This window comes from Oryzias latipes, chromosome 2, assembly GCF_053564925.1.
Source record: "Oryzias latipes strain Hd-rR chromosome 2, Olatipes_Hd-rR_3.1".
NCBI classification, from domain to species: domain Eukaryota; kingdom Metazoa; phylum Chordata; class Actinopteri; order Beloniformes; family Adrianichthyidae; genus Oryzias; species Oryzias latipes.
Window position 1 is genome coordinate 23,160,124 of NC_136238.1, and position 22,102 is coordinate 23,182,225.

At 40.1% G+C, this 22,102-nt stretch overlaps 1 protein-coding gene across 2 annotated transcripts in view; it reads right to left on the reverse strand.

The window, feature by feature from the left end:
• Nucleotides 1–292: 292 nt before the first annotated feature.
• Nucleotides 293–22,102, reverse strand: part of LOC105355234 (uncharacterized) — a 29,850-nt gene continuing 8,040 nt past the window's right edge. The window contains exons 2-5 of one of the 2 annotated variants that reach the window (XM_078934607.1): nucleotides 17,803–18,231; nucleotides 15,562–16,191; nucleotides 6,065–6,451; nucleotides 293–3,439 (exon numbers count right to left, since the gene is read on the reverse strand). In XM_078934607.1, the coding sequence (XP_078790733.1) occupies nucleotides 1,953–3,439; nucleotides 6,065–6,451; nucleotides 15,562–16,191; nucleotides 17,803–18,231 (2,933 nt within the window). In that variant the 3' untranslated portion in view covers nucleotides 293–1,952. Of the gene's footprint in view, nucleotides 3,443–6,064; nucleotides 6,452–15,561; nucleotides 16,192–17,802; nucleotides 18,232–22,102 lie in introns of both variants that reach the window. The other variant, XM_078934603.1, reaches the window with a different exon arrangement.

Consider the following 22,102-nt stretch of genomic DNA (forward strand, 5'->3'; position numbering starts at 1 on the left):
TTCCAAAAGATGCAAATGCTGAATTCATTTTCCAAGACAAAATCTGGATTTCAAAGAAACTCAAAGCCAGAATTAAGTTTGCAGATTTCTGTTGAGCTGAACCTCACTGCTGCTTCAGACTGATGAGAAAACAACTGAGAAGCAATTTGTTTGCTTCAGTCTTCTTTCAGAGCTTCTGATGGAACTCTGTCATCTCACCTCAGTCCTGGATTCAGCAGTCAGAACTGAACTTGACTAGTCCAGCTTTGGAACCAGCAGAAACCCACACTGTGGGAAAGATCACACTTCTGACTGATGTTCACGTCCACTTTATTCTTCACAGATAAGATTGGAACAGAACACTGAGAACCTAAATTAACAGATAAACAGTTGTAATCTCTACTAGAAAAGAGGAATCAAAAGAATGGAAGACAGAAACACCAGTCTGGTTCTTTATCCGCCTCTTCCTGAATACATTTTGGGGAAAATCTTTTCCTTATAAAATTATTTGCTCAAAAAATCTAAGCAGTCGCTACTTTTTAAAAACTATAACGAAATATTCAATGATCACATGAAAAGTGTTAGAATTAAACAAAATATTATTCGTGGTTACACAGGCAAAGACAACACACACATTGTATTAGCATAAACTACAACCACAATAAAGCTGGTCAAGAGATGAGGATTAAACTATGATCATCAAAAAACAACACAGATCTTTTTACAGGTTCATCTAAAAAAACAAATTGAATTTTAGCATTTTTTAAATAAATTTAAACATTAAAACTCATTGTATAGAATATTTATACATATACCGAAATGTATCAATCCTTTATTGTATGGATTTTGGTATGTGTTGTTTATAGATGATAAAAAACCTCAACAGGTGTCTTAGAAAACTAAAATATCAGAAAAAAAGATGTTTTCAGGAAAAAGTCAGACATTAAAAAACTAAAAAAAAAATGAATACACAAACAACTTTTTGTGCGAACTGTGCACCAACAGATTGTTTCAGACCCAGAAGTGTTGTGAAATAAAAAAGTAATAATAATAATTACAGAAGATGCCTGCTTACGTCTCTCATTAGGTGCAAAAAAGTTCTAAAGGTTTCAGCTATTTTAACCATTCAACTTTTAAAATGTTCAGCTCTTTCAGCTTTTCCCAGCTATAACTTTTGATCCTTCAAACCCTTGAACTTTTCAAAAAAATCCAAGAATTTTCCAGAATTTTTGCCTCCATTGAAATACACAGGAATCCTTGATGCAGAAGCTCGCTGGTTTGAGACCTGGCACTGGCATTTTTCACAAAAATATATATTTTGTTATCGTACTGTTTTCACTTTATTTATGGTCAACTTTGATCATTTCTTTATTTAATTTTGTTTGTGTGCAAATTATTACCCTTGAGTTTCATTCATTCAACCCTGCATCTTCTTCTGGAACTGCAGATCCTACTAGTTTTCCTCTGTTTCTTAAGTTGACAATTTCACTAAATTCATCTTGATTAGAAAAATAATTCTCTCCCGAATGAGTTTTCATATGTTGTTGGAGACTAAATTTACGATTAAAACTTGTTTCACATTCTTCACAAAAAAAGGGCTTTTCTGTGTGAGTTCTCATGTGTGATTTGAGATTAGATATTTCCCTAAAACCTTTATTACATTCTGTAACCCTTGTGCTATCCTAGGCACTTTAACATTGGGAGTGGGGTCATCTAGACCCACAATACAGTGCGCTGAACCTTTTTTCTTCAAGGATTTGTGATCTTCACTGGTGTCCATGGATTACATGAAATCTTTTCACCTTTATCCACCTTTGTCGTGGTAGGAATAACACGTCAATGTAAGGTTGGGGTCATCTAAGATAGCACAAGGGTTAAAAGAAAAAAGCTTCTCTCCTGTGTGAGTTTTCATGTGTGCTTTGAGCTAAATTTTGCAACTAAAATTGTTATCATTCTGTACAAGTAGAAGGCTTCTAACCTGTGTGAGTTCTCATATGTCTTTTGAGATTAGATATACGACTAAAACTTGCATCACATTCATTACAAGAAAAAGGCATTTCTCCTGTGTGAGTTCTCATGTGTGCTTTGAGATGAGACATTTGACTAAAACTTTTATCACATTCTTTACAAGTAAAAGGCTTTTCTCCTGTGTGAGTTCTCATGTGTGTTTTAAGGCTATATACATGACAAAAACTTGCATCACATTCCTTACAAGAAAAAGGCTTTTCTCCTGTGTGAGTTCTCATGTGTGTTTTGAGATGAGACATTTGACGAAAACTTGCATCACATTCCTTACAAGAAAAAGGCTTTTCTCCTGTGTGAGTTCTCATGTGTGTTTTAAGGCTATATACATGACAAAAACTTGCATCACATTCTTTACAAGAAAAAGGCGTTTCTCCTGTATGAGTTCTCATGTGTGCTTTGAGATGAGACATTTGACTAAAACTTTTATCACATTCTTTACAAGTAAAAGGCTTTTCTCCCGTGTGAGTTCTTATGTGTGTTTTAAGGCTATATACATGACAAAAACTTGCATCACATTCCTTACAAGAAAAAGGCTTCTCTCCTGTGTGAGTTTTCATATGTGTTTTGAGGCTAGATACATAACAAAAACTTGCATTACATTCTTTACAAGAAAAAGGTGTTTCTCCTGTGTGAGTTCTCATGTGTGCTTTGAGATGAGATATTTGACGAAAACTTGTATCACAATCTTTACAAGGAAAAGGCTTCTCTCCTGTGTGAGTTCTCATGTGTGTTTTGAGACTATATACACGACTAAAACTTTTATCACATTCTTTACACAAAAAGGGCTTTTCTCCTGTATGAGTTCTCATGTGAATTCTGACTTTAAAAAAGTAATCAAAGCTTTTACCACATTCTTGACAGACATAAGGTCTTTCAGACTCAGTTCTCATTGACACATTATGTGCAACTCCTTTTCTTTTACCCAACTTGTTAAAGGTAGATCTTTTTCCTTTTGGAGATTGTTTGCATTTCTTAACCAAAGATACCTTTCTGTTTTTTTTTCTAACAGAGTCACTTTCTGTCTTTTGACATGTGTCCACACTTTGGACATGACTTATGTCTCTTATCATCTTCTGATCTCTGTTCTGTGGGTCTGTCTCTCCATCTGTAGTTGATGTTGATTCTTCATGTTGGTTTCCTTTTTCATCCTGACTATCAGTTACATTAAAGCTCTGCTGATTGTTTAGATCTGCTTCACTGTTCTTATCTTCCTCATTAGTAAGAATCTTCATCAAAGTATCAGTCTCCTTGTTCAGATGAAGCCGGTCGTTATCTTGACTGATGAAGAGCTCCTCTGGCTCCTCTTTCATCTGTGATGGTTCTGGTTCCTGCAATTCCTCTTTAATCTGTGGAGATTCTGGTTCCTCCTGTTTCACTCTGAAGTTCCTGTGCTGGTTGCAGGGATCCTCTTCAGTCACCCAGTGCTGAGGGAGGACTGCTGGAACACAAACACAAGAAGGAACCCTTTTATACTTGAAAATACTTGTTTTATTGTTAAGCTCCAAGAAAAAATATAAACCACCCCTTAGAAGAACTTCAGTTTAAATTTTTATTTAAAAAACCCATCCCTTCATTTTCTGAACTCACTGAATCCCTTTCAGGGTCATGGGGATCCTAGAGTCTTTACCAGCTACAGGTCAAGACTTTGCAGGTGAGTACAAGTTACCTGCAAAGTACAAGTTCCCAGTCCGTCGTGACAGGTTGCCAGTCCACCTCAGGACAGTAGAAACAGGTGTCTCAGTGACCATGGGGATAGTGATGAAGAATCTTCTACTGGACCAGCAGGTGATTACAAATTCATGTTGTACAGAGTTTCAGATTGTTTGAGATCCTTTTGAATGTAACTGTAAAAGACCTTGAATAAATAAAAGGGCTGTTGTTTTCTAAATTGATTTTTTTTTCTAAACAAAATGATAAAATCAGCAGCAAGGATGGAGACTCTGATAAGACACATCATGTACATCACAACCCACTAGTGCTGCAGCTGCAGAAGGGAAACCAGCAATTCTTCCTATCTGTTGAACTGTAGTTTGAGAGGAAGAACCGCATAGGTCCAGCCTAGTCATTCCAGCACAGGAAGTCCACACACATGCTGAGGGGACATTGACCAGTGGTGGTAAATGAGTGTCAACACTGGAAATTTCCACAATGCGATGACCAGACTTAAATGTGGAGAATTCATTTATCTGTGGCTACACAAAACATCAACTGCTTTACTGCATTGCAGTTAGACTACAGCAGGGGTTTCAAATTCACGGCCCTCAAGATGATACCCTCGCCTTATTGTGAAAGTTTAATGTTAATGCGCCCCGCCAGTTTGTATGAATGACACTTTTTCAGTGTTGTGCATCTTGGCTGTACTTATTTGGTGTCGCCAACATAAATTTCCATCTGTTTTTGAGCCTTTCTCTGATCTCAGGTGTCGGCATTGATTGTTCTGATCTCCAATGAACAGCGACCGTTCTTTTAGGAACCACAGTTTGAATTCAACTATGAAAAATTTAGGAGTGGCTGACCAGCTGCTCTACAATAACCTGTGAGCAGGGTTTAAATGTGCAAAAGTCATAAGAAAGAAAATCCCAAAATGGTTTCTAAATTTTGTTTCTCCTTTATTGATTTGTGTTAAAAAGTAAACAAAACAACAACAAAAAAGAATTTCAACACAGACTCCAAACTGGGAGCACATACTCTCTGACAAGTACAGACCAGATTCACTGACAATCATCTTCAAGCCATACTGAGGGTCTCAGCTGTAAGGGAGGAAAAGCTGCCAAGTAAAAATCTGTAGATCTGTAAAGTTTAGACTGAGAAATAGACATGGAAGGATGCGCAGCCCATTAGTTTGATGAAGGAATTATATGGAATTGTGTTTACAGGTTCTACTGATGTGATGGAAAAGATGGAAGGAGAACTTTCAAGAGCAGATGAATAAGGAAACTATTATACAGCATAGAGTAGAAAGAGGTGGCTGTTGTGGAGCAGAAAGTGACAAAAATCAGTAAGGATGAAGTGAGGAAGACAGTGAAGAAGATGAAGAGTGGAGGAGTTGCATTGTCTTTTTGAAGATCTAGAGCAGTGGTTTATGGAATGATGCGCCAATTTGAACCCTGAACTACTGTGACATCATCAACTATTATGCCAACACTAATACAAAGAAATACAAAAACATTTCCAATATATCTGAAATGTTATTTAACTCACTCACAGCAGGTCAAATAGCTTTTTAAACATATTTTGGCATCAACTCAAAAAAGTGCTTTTGTAACAATATTGCACAAGGAAAATATCGCTGCCATAAAATCAAAGTGCGTAAAGACAACTGAGCGGGTGTATTCAGGAACTGAGTGAGTGAACATTACAACTAACCGAGCCACCCCGCATTTTAATACTCACGGCAACGGGAGGGCCAGATGAGGGGGGTGCTATTATATTTGAATGTATTCTTTGTTTCTTTGAGATGCAGTTTTTCTAAACTGAAACTGAAATCACTGACATTAAACAGCCTGAACATTCATGGAGCTGGACTGGACACAGAAAAACCTCCCTGTTGTGTTTCCACCCACCAATGAGGAGCAGTTTGATGAAGATGAAGCTGCACTAGAGGAAGAATCAGTCCAGAAAAAGATGGAGACCAATTCTAACACTAAGCAGTTTTTTCACTGATGTGTTCAGGTTTGAATCTTTTCTGTCTGCAGATCCATGAGCAGGACCCTGTCTTTGGGTTTTAGCTTGAAATCTAGTTTTGGAAATAGAATCTGTCTGAATGTCTGGAATTGGAGACATCAAAGAGGATGGGATTTTGGGTTTGACAGAGAAAAATGGTAAAAAGAACTGAACTACAGAGAACTTAGAACAGACTAAGATAATATGATTTGAAGAATGTTGTCGGCTGCACTGACCAACAATGTCTTCTGTCTTTTCAACTGGAAGGGACAGAAGAGACTCTTCCAGGACACGCTGTTGATGGACTGCATGTTTGGAGAGCTTGAAGCTCAAGATAGAACCGTTGTTGAAGTGAACATACCGATAGTGTGGAGATGAAGATCAGAGTCACACTGACCTGCTGACATGTGAGAGCTGACCACACTTTGGACATGTCTTCTGTCTCTTCTCTTCCTCTGATCTCTGTTCTGTGGGTCTGTCTCTTCATCTGTAGTTGATGTTGATTCTTCATGTTGGTTTCCTTCTTCATCCTGACTATCAGTTACATTAAAGCTCTGCTGATTGTTTAGATCTGTTTCTCTGTTCTCATCTTCCTCATAAGTAGGAATCTCCATCAAGGTATCAGTCTCCTGCTTCAGATCAAGCTGATCTTCATCCTGACTAATGTAGAGTTCCTCTGGCTCCTCTTTAATCTGTGGAGGTTCTGGTTCTTCCTGTTTCATTCTGAAGTTCCTCTGCTGGTTGCAGAAATCTTCCTCTTCAGTCATCCAATGCTGGGGGAGGACTGCAGGGACACAAACACAACAAGGAGCCTTTTATATGTTTCCAGGACTTTTGGGTTTTGTCAAGCACCAATAAACTCATTGATCATTGGGGAAAATGCTGGACTGGAAGACACTAATTGAAATAAATATATACACCATCAAATTATTAAATAAATGTGTCAGTCATTTATTTAAAATTGTCAATAAATAAATAAAATTTAAAATTAAAACATAAATGATTAAATATATATTATACCCATTAAAAAGCACCTTAAAGTTTTTCATGACATATTTAATGATTTTATGGTCCAGTTTGAGCTGGAAGGGACAGATTGAAATCAAATCAAATCAAAGTTTATTTGTATTGTACTTTTACAACACAAGGTACTCAAATTGCTATACATGAGGAAATTTAAAAACAAAAGGACAAGACAAACAAATATGTAATTAAAAAACCGGCACAATGCCAACCTACACAAATGCTCATTTGCTGTGATAAAAGACAAAAGGATGCAATGTAGAAACCTGGCTTTGTACTGAAGTTGGGGAAACGAAGTCTTGGGGACATGTCCACATCAGTGACACCCCACCAAGGTTCACAGAGTCCACTACCACAGGACCCCCCCAGATCTAGACAAAAACCCGGCGCTGAGAGATCCTATTGCAGCGACCTCACTCCTCCACAGATGTTTTTTTGGTGTATTATTTATGTCTCTAAGATGACGTGTTATTCCTACCGTGACAAAGGTGGATAAAGGTGGAGAGAATTTCATGTAATCCATGCACACCAGTGAAGATCACAAATCATTGAAGAAAAAAGGTTCAGCGCACTGTCTAGTGGGTCTAGATGACCCAACTCCCACTGTTAAAGTGCCTAGGATAGCACAAGTGTTTTGGAATATATTAACAACAATAATAAGTAGAAGAATGATGGCTCACCAAAGCAGACTCAATGTATTTTGCAGATTTTCTTTTATGTTAATCTTCACAGCATCTTATTTTTAAGAACTAGTGTTCTTTTGTCCAAAGTAAAAACGAAAAAAAGAAAAATAATGGCTCATGAAAAAATGTAATTTTCTCTTCATATTTCAACATTTATTAATGAAAATAAAACAATAGTTCAGATACCAACCTAATCGTAGTAAAATGTAACGGCTGGACGGAGTCGGGCTCTATGGAAGCGATTATGTAGCATAATTAAAAATAAAAGTCAACAACCACAAATGCCTTTTCATTTTCAAAATGACGCTGCATTTTTTGACTCAAAATTAAGATGAAAAAGCAATCCGCCACAATGCTTTTTTATTTTCTTCCTCAACATTGCTTATTCCGTCAGTTAATTAAAATGATAATGAAGAAGGTTTTTTGACATTTCAGTTTCAAAAAGTTCTCTGGTAAATGTGTAGCAAAATTCATTTAGAAATGTCTAATTTGACAATTAAGTTGGTCTGTGGGTTGAGTTTGATTGTTCTCACCATCCTTAGCTTCTACCTATCTGAGATTTTTCTGGGCCAGCCATTCCGGGCCTTTGCTTGAACTGTGCCTGTGGTCTTCCATTTTCTCACTATATTCCTCACAGTGGAAATTGACAGCTGAAATCTCTTAGCAAGCCTTTTGTATCCTTCACCTAAACTATGATGTTGAACAATCTTTGTTTTCAGGTGATCTGACAGCTGTTTTGAGGTTCCTATGTTGACCTTCTTCGATCGAGTCATCAACCACATGATTGGGCCCGATTTTCAATCACGTGATCAGATTGGGACATCCCTACTTTTATTAAAATTTCTGTTGCTATAAGTCTGGCAGGTTTATCCTCCAGTTCTGTCTGGATCCTGTTAAACTCGTCACACGTCTTGCTGCTTAAACAAACAAACACTACATGGAGATCAATCACAGACTGTAAACAAACAAACAAACAGATTAAAAAACAGCTTCTATCCGAGAGCCACCGTGGCCTTAAACGCTGCTAAATAAAGTTTATTTATTAGGGAAGTGTGCAATAACCGGAGAAGGTGTAACCTCCTTTTTATATTTTGTTGTATATTTTTTAACAAATATTTCTTATATTGTCTTATTTCGCAGTTTTTAGTTTTCTATTCTTACTTGACTTTTTATTCCACCGGAAAAAATTGCACTGTAATTTCGTTGTACATGTACAATGACAAATAAAGATATTTCTATTTCTATTTCTAAAAACAATGGAGGAATATGGGGAGAAAAACTTGCTCTTGGCCACCTTAAATACCTCTTCTCATGATTGGCTTAACATGTGTATGTAGGTCAAGGGTCAATGACCTTATATAACAAATTTTGTGTTCCAATAATTATTGCTAAAGAAATCAAATCAATAAAACAACAGGGGTGCCCAAATTTACGCACCTGCCTATTTTTGTCTAAGTAATTATTGCACAGTTTCTTTAAATCTAATAATCTGATATACGACATATTTAACTGAAATTGATGATCCGAACAGCCAATAATTTTTTGGAATAAAATCTTGAAAATTTTCAGGGGTGCCCAAACCTTCTCATACCGCTGTATTTGAGAAGCACTGATCTAGTCTAATAATTTAAACATTTAATTCACACCCACTTTATTTTTCACAGTAAAGATTGGGACAGAAAACTGAGAACCAAAAAGAACAGAGGACCAGTTTTAATGTCTACTAGAAAACATAAATCACAAGAACATCAGACAGAAACACCAGTCTGGTTTTTTATTCACTTCTTCCTTGATACATTTTGGGGAAATTCTTTTCCTCACTAAATGATAGGGATGAGGTTCTACCAGAGCTCTGGATCGTTACTTAAGTGGGGATAAGATTTGATTCACGAATCAACCTCAACGATTCTAAGGATTCTTGCTTTTTGAAAAAAGATGTTTGTACAGGTAATATTGATATGTATTTTTACCGAATGTATGAAAATTTAAATTAAATGTATTAAATCACTATCATTTAGAACAGATCAGAATTATCAAAAGTGATAAAAACACAGGATTTATATAGAAAGAAATGGTGTTTATTTTTTCTTAGCAACATTCTGGTTGAGTTCAGCAGTAGCACAAACGACAAAAAAACAGAAACATCACTGTTGTTTTGGATCATTTAACAACAAACCCTGAAAATATTCTCCACAGTTTTTCAATCCTCAAAGTTTTGCAACACTTTACGTTCTAAAACGTTGAGCCAGTAAGAAAAGCCGCTTTTCTGCGCTTCAGACTTAGCAGATTCAAGGTGATTTTGTTAAAGCACATTAGCTTTTTCAGAACTTATGTCTGTAATCTTTCGCCGTTTTGTAGTTTATAAACTTAAAATCCAACATTATTCTGCATTTCAGAGAAAGAAATCCTTGTTCCCAAATTGCATTTTTACTACACTCTGGTATATTTATTTATTTATTTGTTTTTTATTTATTTATTTATTTTTTAACTTGTCCTGTCCAACAGCTGGGCAGGCAGATGAGAGCTGAGGGCCTTTTGTGTTGGACATATTTTACTTTAACAATAGGGGTTATTAATCTTCAGACAAACCAAAGGTATGTCTGAATAAACCCCTTTTGTAATTGAGGCCAAACTTTATTAATTTCAACCATGTTTGAAAATCTTTGCTCTTGGACCGGACGGAAAAGGAAAGAAGGGAAGAAGAGGGAGGGATGTCAGAGAGAGAGGGGGGGTAGGAGGGTGATAATTGGAGGGGAAGGGGGATAAGACAATGAAGCAGCATAAAGCAACAAGTTTACTGGTTGTTTATCATTACAGTAAGGTCCAAATGTAGTACAAAAAGGGCGGGGCCTGTCCACACACACACTCAAATGTTATCAACACACCTGCTAGCTGCAAAAATGTCCACATGTCAACATGTACACAAAACAGTTTTCACACACGCATACTTATGCCTTAAAACCAACTAGTGTGAAATATTTCATTCATTCTATCACGCAAACTATTAGTGCAAAGGTGAGCTAACACCTGTGCGCAGGTGAGTGTTTATGTTCTTCTAAAATGGATGGAGGAATGTTTAAAGAAGGAAGGAGAGTGCCCAGCCATCCCCACACCAAGACCCCTGCCGCAGCAGCAGCGGTAGCCGGAACCCCCCCCCCCCCCCCCAACGCCACACGGGAGCAGGCAGGGAACAACCGCCCCCCGGGCGACCAAATCCGCCAGCCAGACCAGGGCCAGCAGGACCGCCGCGAGGCCCCCAGAGAGCAGGGAGGCACGGGGGGAAAGAGAGCGCCGCCCCAGCCCAACCAGGAGAGCAGCCCCCCTGCCGCGCCGGGAGAGCCCAACGCAGGGCCCCACCGGAGAAGGACGCCCACAGCCCCAGACGAGCACCCCATCACCACCCAGGAGTTCCGGGCATCCCCCCGCCCAACCCCAGGTACGAGCCAGGACCCCCCAAGGGAGACCCGCTCCGCACTCCAGCCAGCCACCCATCCGGCCCACGGTTGGTCCAGGGAGGAGCAGGCAGGGGCTGGCCGCCCCCGCCCCATAACCTCATATTAGGGTGAGGGGGTGGGAGGTTTAGCCTGCGATGCACCTTGGGGGGGGGGGGGGGGGGGGGGGGGCTACTTGGCAGTGGCCCCCCTCCTACGGTTGCCGTATGGAGTGGGCCTCCCCTCTTTCGGTTTTATTTGCATCTTAGACATGTAGGGCCCTTGGTAGGGGGGGTGCTTGGACATCACTGCCAGTAAGCAGCAGATGTCCTCCTGGCACCCTACCCGCCAATTTTAACCGCACCTTAGACATTTAGGGCCCCTTGGTGGGGAGGGTGAGGGGACATCACTGTGAGTAATCAGGAGATGTCCCCTTAGTGCCCTACCCGCCAATTTTAACTGCACCCCCCTTAGTACACACACCCCTCCCCCCTCAATATATACATTCCAACATAAACACACACACATGCACACAGACACCCTCTCTAACACACATATACGCACACACATTTTGCAAGGAAGGTGGGACCTAGGACCATCTGTCCCCTACCCCTTCCCTTGGCAACGGCGGCCGTGTCCCCTGGGTGCCGGTTTTCTGGGCCTGAAGGTGCTCTCTCTGCGCCGGGAGGGGGTTCACATTACACCTGAGCCGGGGGTTGTTCGTGTCCCTGGGGGGTGGGTTCTGGTCCTTGCCCCCGAGCGCTGGGCCCTGCCAAATTTCCAACTGTGGCCGAGCCTAGTCGGGCCATGTTTAACACATCCCTTGTGGGCCCCCTTTTTCCACTCTGGTATATTTATAAAGATCAGCCATCTTGGATGTTGAGAATAAAAATGGAGGGGAAATGAATACAACCGCCAGCAGTGTAAAAAGAATGATCATATGATATTAATAGGCTATAAGATCATATTGTGCCTTGATAATAAATCTAAAACACAATGTAAAATTAATTAAAATACAACATTGGGCACTTTTATTCCCACTGTTATTGTTCTTTGTAGTGAGGCCAGTTGATGTACTCTGCATTTTGGTTCTTGACTGCACTATTTATCTAAGTTGTTAATTTAAAGTGAATGACATTATTTCAAACACACAAGTATTGATTGATCATTTTATTTTAGTGTTAACTTCCACAGAAAATATAATTAATACAGAAATGTTCATTGATGACATAAAAAGTGTTAGAATTAAAGATGTATACAAAATATTACAATAATATTATTGTACAAATACATCGTCTTAACATAATGAAGCCATTTAAGATATATCCCTTATAATTCAAAACAACTCTTTTCTATTTACAGGTACATCTAAAATACTTCATTTTGTGAAAAAGTTTTACATATTTTGTTAGCAGTAAAAATCATTGTATGGTATCTTAACACAGTTTGAAATGTATTGATCCTTTACTTTTGATAATTGTGGCTTAGAGAATATTCTTCTTTCTCTTTCGGCTTTTCCCATCAGGGGCCGCCACAGCGAAACAACCTCACTTTCGAGGATGAGTTGCATGGTTAACTTGGCTATGTTTTATGCCGGATGCCCTTCCTGACGCAACCCTCTCAATGTATCTGGGCTTGGGACCGCCACAGAAGCAGAGAAGGGAATAGGGAGCAGCCTGGATTCGAACCCTGGTTCCACGGACGGAAGGCGCCGCAAACCAGCACGAGCTAAACTGGCTCCCTTGTGGCTTAGAGAATATTAAAACCTAAAAAAAAATGTCCTAAAAAGTTAGGATACCTTATTAAAGCAACCAAAGTCTTTAGAAAAATTCATATCTACACATTCAATACTAACTTGTGCCTCCTTCTAATGAAGTCACTCCATCAATAGTATGGAGGCTAATGTACCGTATTTTCAGGACCATAAGGCGCACTTAAAAGTCATAAATCTTCTCCAAAATGTACGCCTAATGTGTTGTTGAGTGATTCACTAAAGAGGACGTAGGAGAGGACAGCCTGAGAACGGTAAAGAGATAAGTGTGGACGTGAAAGAAGACACCCCGGAATAGTGAAAAGGTGCAAGTATGTGCATTATGCACATTATGCAGAACAACATCGTTTTGGAAACCCTGAAAATGCTGCAAAGAGACACGCTTATGAAGTACAGTTTAAAATGTAAGCCATCAGCTAAGGGGAGTAACATGGGAATTGAGCAGCTGCGAGAAAATTTAACATTATTGAATCCACGGTTTCGCAAGTAGAGGAAGCTGGAAAACAAACTCCAACAAGTCAAGAAGACGTAGCTGAGTTTCTGCAGAAATGAGGTGAGGTAGCCCGGGTTGGAAGACCAACTTGAGTGATGGATTTAATAACCAGAGAACAGCTGGGCGAAGCATCTTCACAGACTCCAATCGACTGAAGGCAGTAATGCTTGCAGAGAAAATAAAATTGGACGTTGTCATGGAGGTTCGTCTTGGTGCTTTCATTTTATGAAACGCCGTCATCTTTCCATCCGGGCAAGGACTATGGTGGCGCAGAAACTACCAGCGGAATACAACGAAAAGTTGTCCATCTTCCGCTCCTATTGCAGTGAAAAGATTGCCGACAAACACATCCAGCCCAGCCACATCACCAACATGGACGAGGTGCTGCTCACTTTTGTCATCCCGGTGAGTCACACTGTCGAAGGAGGACAGAGTTTTACAAAGACTGGGAGGCAGCGTCAGGCGAGTTACGCCACAGCTTGGGCCAACACGTCTGCTTCCACTTTTCTTCAAGCTTTCGCAAAAGCTCATTCATGAGGAGCTGCTTAGCAATGACGAAAGGGAACCTGGCGTTTTTGATGGAAATTTAGGCCAGCTGTTCATTTAAGATACAGAAGATGAGGACTTTGATTTTTTGAGGCTGTTTGATGACTAAAAGAAAAGGAAATAATAATAAAGAACCCAGTTTAGCCCCCACTGCCTTTTTGAAAACACACACTAGCATGCATGATTTATAGGTGTGTTTTAACATGCCCCCACCTTAAGACCCGGTGCACCTTTTGTATGTATTAAATACAGAAAAAGCACCCATGACTGAAACTGCGCCCTATAATCCAATGCGCCCTATGGTCATTAAAAAAAAACTGTAATTAAAGCTCAAGTTGCTATGGAGTTCATTAGTTTGACCCCAGGACTTTAATACATTTTAAACTTATTTTTAAATTCTAATTTTCTGAGATTCAGAACTTTTCCCCCTGTAAAAGAAAGTCCTCGGATGTAGTGCAGAGGTTGAGAGGTTGACCTTTTGTCAGAAAAGCTTGGAATTTAGTTTTTTTTTAACTAAACCCTTTATTACAACGTAAAGAAAAACTTATGTGTCACTGTCGCTAATGTGTCAATTGAAACTAGAAACTTGAATCACATTTTTCACAAGCAAAAGTCTTCTCTCCTGTGTAAAATTTCAAGCGTGTTTTAAGATTAGACGCATCACTAAACTCACCACTTTACAAGAAAAAGGATTTCCTCCTGTGTGAGTTCTCATGTGTATTTTAAGATTAGAAACATCACTAACACTTTAATTACATTCTTTAAAAGTGAAGGGCTTCTCTCCTGTGCGAGTTCTCATGTGTGCTTTGAGATTAGATATGTGGCTAAAACGTTTTTCACAGTCTTTACAAGAAAAGGGGCTCTCTCCTGTATGAGTTCTCATGTGTGTTTTAAGGTTAGATATCTGACTAAAGCTTGTATCACATTCTTTACAATAAAAAGGCTTCTCTCCTGTGTGAGTTCTTATGTGTGTTTTGAGATTAGATATATTTCTAAAACTTCTATCGCATTTTTCACAAGAAAAAGGCTTTTCTCCTGTGTGAGTTCTCATGTGTGTTTGGAGATTAGATACACGACTAAAACTTGTATCACATTCTTTACAAGAAAAAGGTTTTTCTCCTGTGTGAGTTCTCATGTGTCTTTTGAAATTAGATACAGTACTAAAACTTTTATCACATTCTTTACAAAAAAAACCCTTTTCTACTATGTGCGTTCTCATGTGTCTTTTGAGAAGAGATACAGCACTAAAACGTTTTTCACACTCATTACAAGAAAAGGGATTTCCTTCTGTGTGAATTCTAATGTGCTTTTTGAGTTTAGACACATGACTAAAACTTGAATTACATTCTTTACAAGTGAAGGGCTTCTCTCCTGTGTGAGTTCTCATGTGTGCTTTGAGGTTAGATATGCGACTAAAATGTTTTTTACACTCTTTACAAGAAAAAGGCTTTTCTCCTGTATGAGTTCTCATGTGTGTTTTGAGATGAGACATCTGATTAAAACTTCTATCACATTCCTTACAAAAAAAAGGCTTTTCTCCTGTATGAGTTCTCATGTGTGTTTTGAGATTAGACAAATCACTAAAACTTGAATCACATTCTTTACAAGTGAAGGGCTTTTCTCCTGTGTGAGTTCTCATGTGTGTTTTCAGACTAGATTTGTGACTAAAAGTTTTATCACATTCTATACAGGAAAATCGTTTATCTTCTTCATGGATTCTTATGTGAATTCTGAACAAAGATATGTTACTAAAGCTTTTACCACATTCTTTACAGATATAACATCTTTCATCAGATCCAGTTCCCATGAAGTCAGAGATCTTACTAATTCTTCTTGAGTTTTTACCAGACTTGAAAGAGGAAAGTCTCTTTTCTTTTGGAGATTGTTTGCGTTTCTTACCCAAACTTGCTTTCTTGAAGCTTTTTCTAAAATCAGAGCCAGACTGACCTGCTGACATGTGAGAGCTGTCCACGCTTTGGACATGTCTTTTGTCTCTTCTCTTCCTCTGATCTCTGTTCTGTGGGTCTGTCTCTCCATGTGTAGTTAATGTTGATTCTTCATGTTGGTTTCCTTCTTCATCCTGACTATTAGTTACATTAAAGCTCTGCCGGTTCTCCATCAAGGTATCAGTCTCCTGCTTCAGATCAAGCTGCTCTTCCTCCTGACTGATGAAGAGCTCCTCTGGCTCCTCTTTAATTGGTAATGGTTCTAGTACCACCTGTTTCTCTTCAATTTGTGGAGGTACTTGTTCCTGCTGCTCCTCTTTATAATGTGGAGGTTCTGGTTCCTCCTCCTCCTCTTTATAATGTGGAGGTTCTGGTTCCTCCTCCTCCTCTTTATAATGTGGAGGTTCTGGTTGCTCCTGCTCCTCTTTATATTGTGGACGTTCTGGTTCCTCCTGCTCCTCTTTATAATGTGGAGGTGCTGGTTCCTCCTGCTCCTCTTTATAATGTAGAGGTTCTGGTTCCTCTTGGTCCTCTTTTAAGTATGGAAGTTTGTGTTCCTCCTGTTCCACTCTGAAAATCCTTTGTTGGTTGCAGAGATCCTCCTCTTCAGTCACCCAATGCTGGCGGAAGACTGAAGAAACACAAGAAGAAGTCCTTTTTATGTTTTGAGGACATTGTGAATTGTTAAGCACCAATAAACTTTGAGTAGTGTCAGTTAAACACAGTGCCTTGCTAAATTATTTTGCCCCCTTGAAATTTTAAACCCCATGCCACATTTCAGGCTGCAAAAATAAAGATATAAAACTGTAATTCTTTGTGAAGAATCAACAACTGGAACACAATCATAAAGTGGAACGATATTTATTGGATATTTTAAACCTTTTTAACATGCAAAAACTGAATAATTGGGCATGCCAAATTATTCAAAATTATTTTGTAGCGCCACCTTTTGTTGTCACACTGTAAGGACCCACTCACTTTCATGGGTTGGAAGGGGCTGGTGCTCAGAGAGCAGGTTTTTAGAGGAATACCCAGAATTGCTTGAACAGATCAAAATGCAGCTGTGAAGGTTCTTTTCGTGAGGAATGATCATTATAACACACTAAAAAGGATATGCAGACTTCTAGTCTTTAGAAGTCTGGAATAATAAGCTTGAAATAAAAAGTGCTGATCATAAGAATTAATTAAATGTTCAATCCCTGATCAGGCTACAACATCAGATTTCGATCGAGTCATCAACCACATGATTGGGCCTGATTTTCAATCACATGATCAGATCGGGACATCCCTACTTTTATTAAAATTTCTGTTGCTGTAAGTCTGGCAGGTTTATCCTCCAGTTCTGTCTGGATCCTGTTAAAATCGTCACACGTCTTGCTGCTTAAACAAACAAACACTACATGGAGATCAATCACAGACTGTAACAACAATGGAAGAATAAATTGGCAATATTTATATAGGTGGGCAGGGTCACAGTAACAGCCCTGCGTGAATGGACCCCTTATGACCCATAGGGGGGGGAAAAGCTCATTGTGAGAAGAGATGATCACTTAAACATGATTTTTTTTCCCCAAGTCTAAAAATACAAACAGATGACAGATCAAGTGCATCTTGTTGTCACACCCGCCAGTCCCACTGTCTTTCCCTCTGCGTGCTAACTGTGGAACGTGTGTCCCAGGTTGTCGACCCCTGATATGTATTGTGGTGTTAAGAAGTTTGTGGTCAACATTTCCTTGGATTGCTCAGAAAAGTGTTCCTACTGGTTTTATTTGTTAAATTAGAGACTGTAGACTTTATGTTTGCTTCTTGTGTTTTTTCTTAATTGTTGGAGATAGAAAAAATACTCCTTGTTGGTGTAAACGTCGAGGTTGGAAGTCTGATGTGATAAGTGACAGGGAAATGTGGTGTAATGAACAAAACTACAAGTACAGACTTAGAACGACGGATGACAAAACAGAATGTACTTTTGTTTTTATCTGCTTACAATTTTCTCTTTTAATTGTTAAGGTTTCCTGTTTGTCATTAGCTGTAGAGAATAACTAAGATAATATGATTTGAAGAATGCTGTCGGCTGCACTGAGCAACAATGTCCTCTGTCTTTTCAACTGGAAGGGACAGAAGAGACTCTTCCAGGACACGCTGTTGATGGACTGCATGTTTGGAGAGCTTGAAGCTCAAGATAGAACCGTTGTTGAAGTGAACATACCGATAGTGTGGAGATGAAGATCAGAGTCACACTGACCTGCTGACATGTGAGAGCTGTCCACACTTTGGACATGTCTTCTGTCTCTTCTCTTCCTCTGATCACTGTTCTGTGGGTCTGTCTCTTCTTCTGTAGTTGATGTTGATTCTTCATGTTGGTTTCCTTCTTCATCCTGACTATCAGTTACATTAAAGCTCTGCAGATTGTTTAGATCTGCTTCACTGTTCTCATTTTCCTCATTAGTAGGAATCTCCATCAAGGTATCAGTCTCCTGCTTAAGATCAAGCTGATCTTCATCCTGACTGATAGAAATTTCCTCTGGTTCCTCTTTAATCTGTGGAGGTTCTTGTTCTGGTTCCTGCAGTTCTTCTTTAATCTGTGGAGGTTCTGGTTCCTCATGTTCCACTCGGAAGTACCTCTGCTGGTTGCAGAGACCTTCCTCTTCAGTCACCCAATGCTGGGGGAGAACTGCAAGGACACAAACACGACAAGGACACTTATATGTTTACAATACTTTTGGGTTTTGTCAAGCACCAATAAACTTGGTGATCATTGGGGAAAATGCCTGAGGAGACAGGAGGACAGGCAGAGACTAATTGAAACAAATATATACGCTATTAAATTATTACATAAATGTATGAATCATTGTTTAAAATTGCCATGAAATAAATTAAATTGAAAATCAATAAATAAACATTTATAAAATCAACATTTTCTGTAAAATACTATACTACAAAGACATTGATTGCAAACAACATGCGTTAATTTGCACAAACAAAAAAGTGATTTTACTATCAAATTAATTCAAGCTCATGTTGTGAAAATGAGTACACCCCGGTCATAGTCTCAGGAGAAAAGAAATTGTTGGAAAGAACAAAGCCCCGACATTGAGCGAGATTGTCTTCTGAAAGTGCTTTTATTATTGTTATGATTATTATTAAGTGCCTTTGCACTGCGTTCTGAACCCTTCTCCACAAAGCACCTTCCTTGCCTGCAAACACGAAACTAAGAGACTCCAGCTGCTCTGATCAGAGACACGGTTCGCTCGTGTGGAGCAGCAGGTTCATTCTAACAGCCACAAATCTTTTTACAAAGTGGGTTGTGGCAAAATCTCTCTATAAACACTACAAAGAATGATGTCAGACACAACTTATGAGGGAAAAGAACTTTAGGTTACAGAAAGAAACGTGAAATGAAAATATGTACAGCCCGAGCAGATCTCCACGCTACGTAGTTTGTCCAAGGCTGCATTTGCACTGCAGGTCTTGATGCCCAAATCCAAATTTCTGACTATATCCGATTTTTTTTGACGACCCGCTTACATCATCTTTTAACTGTGACCCTTATGCAATTTTTCCATTTACACCAGACAATGCTGAAACTATCAAACGTAGACATTCTGAGGACTATGTAGCAGCATTTCCGCCTCCTGCAGTCCTGCTTCGGACGCACCGCAGTTCGTCGAAACTTTGTCGTCAGACCAGCAGCTGGATCGCCGAAGGCGGAAGTGCTGCTACACAGATCTGAGAAACTAAACCATCATATGAACATATGTTTCCAGTGGTGTCCAGAAAAAAAATAAAGGCTGATGTGATTCCCACATGTTTACATCCAAGATGCTCATTGCGGCATTGCCCGCACTGAGTTTTAAGTACCTCCATGGCTAATGTTTTTAGCATGTATTATTAGCCTAATGATAATCCTTCTTCACGGTCCTTGCAACCAAGAAAAAGCACTGACCGCACGGATTTAAAAAATTATGAGCTAGCAGGCCCTTAATAATAATCATAGCAGTAATAAAAGCACATTTAGAAGATGCGTGTTGGTCCAAATGGCAAACGTTTAGCATGGCGAAAAAGAAACGAGCAAAGCTCCCAACCCCCCCCACCCCCCCCCCCCCCCCAACTCCCCTTTTTGTTGCGTTTCTTTTTGTGTGACTACGGTTGTCATGGAGGCAACGCAGCGACGGAAGGAGGCGTTGCTTTGGGCGCTCCTGGATGAGGCAGCCGCACGAGAGGGGATGCGAGGGAGAAGAAAAAGAAGGGCTGCTCGGCCGGTTTATGTACTCTCTCTAAGTTTTGAATGAGGAAGTGTTTGCAGACGTTGTGCTGTGCTAACAGTTTGATCCAAGCAAAGAAATACACGGCTTCTAGCCTGTTCCGGAGCAACGGTGTCCCGCTTGATTAGTCACCGTTTGCCTCCCAAACCAGAACCAGAACAGAAATAACAGCGGTTTCCGACTACGGTCTGAAGCCTGAGGCTCAAAGGTAACACGCTGATGGGGCTCCAGCTGTCCTCGAACAGCAAAATCAGCACACAAAAGGTCCTTAATAAGTCATGTGATCTTAGTTGGCGGTGTCCTGAGTTATCGTCACTGACGTACGAATATCCGATTTGTCTGCTTACATGGCACACAAATGGAAGTATCAAATTAGTATCAGATTTTTTTCCACATCCAAATGAGGCCTGTATCCGATCTGAGAAAATCGGAATCCATGCGCTTTTGTCCTGCTTACACGTTCACCGGTCATATCCGATCTGTGCCACATGAAAGGAAAAATTCGGAATTGGGTCACTTGAACCATGCAGTGTAAATGGGGCCCAAGTGGGGCCACTGAGTGTGAGGTAATCCTCAGTCGAAAGGACCCCCAATGGTTATTGCAGGCTGAATGGTAATGGTACCTACAACGGCTACAAGATTATCAGCAAAGCTTTACATATCAGTCAAAATACTATTGCAAAACTAATTCAAAAATTTAAGAAAGATGGAAGTGCAACCACCGTACAGAGATGTCCAGGCTGTCCACAGAAGCTAACATCTGGACAGGAGCGTTTTCTGATGAAAAGGGTTGAAAAAAATAAATAAATCGCCATGCAAATTCACTGCAGTTAGTTACACAGTAGAGAGCCAAACTTGAATGACTGTTTCCTGTGACACCATACGGCGCAAACTGCAGAGAAAAGGCATGCACGGTTATCATCCACGAAGGAAGCCTCTTCTAAAGCACTTGCATAAAAGAACATGCCTAGAATTAGCTGTGGCCCATGCTGAAAAAGATGAAGACTACTGAGACTCAATACTCTGGAGTGATGAGACAAAGATCACCGTCACAAAGGTGAGGATATCAAAGAAAAACGCATGGTGCCAACAGTGAAACATGGTGGTGGCAGTGTCCTCATGTGGGGCTGCATGACTGCTGCTGGTGTAGGGTTGGGGGGGCCGGAGCGCTGTATTTCATCGATGCCATCATAAATTCAATAATGTACGGCTCTACACTGAAGAAGAGGATGCTGCTATCACTTCATGCATTTGGCCGTGGAGCACTTTTCCAACATGACAATGGTTCAAAACACACTTCTAAAGCTACTGCTGCATTTCTGAAGAATAACAGGGTGAAGGTGATCGAATGGCCAAGTTCCGTAATTTTCGGGCTATAGAGTGCACCTGATTACAAGAAGCACCGACCTAATTTAAGGAGAATTAACCACTTTTTACATTTACAAGCCGCATTTGTATACAAGCTGCATGTTAAGGCGATTTAATTGGTACGTCACTGATTACCTTGACCCGAAAATTGAGAGACCACAGTAGTCTCAGAGAGGGAGGAGTAACCAGTAGTTTAGCATATTTATTTGAACACAACCACATCTGCCAAACAGCATGGACCTCAATTCAGCTAACAGCTCCCTCAGTTATGGTGTAAAACTTCACACCCAGATTCCCCACTTCACTGTTGTGGAAGGATACTTTTGGCGCCCCCGCAGCGTGTGCGGCACGCGTAGTGTACGCGGCTCTGCACAGCGCGCTGCACGCTTGGTCTACGCGGCTCTGCGCATGCGCCAGAAGTTTCCTTCCACAACAGTGAAGGAAACTTCTGGCACGCAGCAGACTGGCTTTTCCAAACCCGTTGGTGATGGGGGATTTTTTTCACACTGTTTCTAACGATTGCTTTTAACTTGCGTCATATTGTCATAGTCATAGTGCCGGTCACGTGCACGTTGAGTCTAATGGCATCAAAGGATTGTGGGATGCGTCTGAGCATGGGTGTTTCTTTTATTGCACCATGACTTAAGTGTCTAACAACTGAAGTCAGGTCCATGCTGTTTGGCTGCTTGAGTGTGTGTCAAAGCAATCGTTCTGGTTGCTGGACATAGAATTATGCAGGCAGTCTCCCCTCTGAGACTGCCGGAGCTCTCCTGGTGGCCGTTAAATAAAAGCATAAATTAGCCGCATCATTGAATAAGCCGCAAGGTTGAAAGTTCGTGGCAAAAGTAGCGGCTTATAGTCTGGAAAATAAGGTATGTCTCCTGATCTGAACCTGTGGGGAATTCTGAAGCC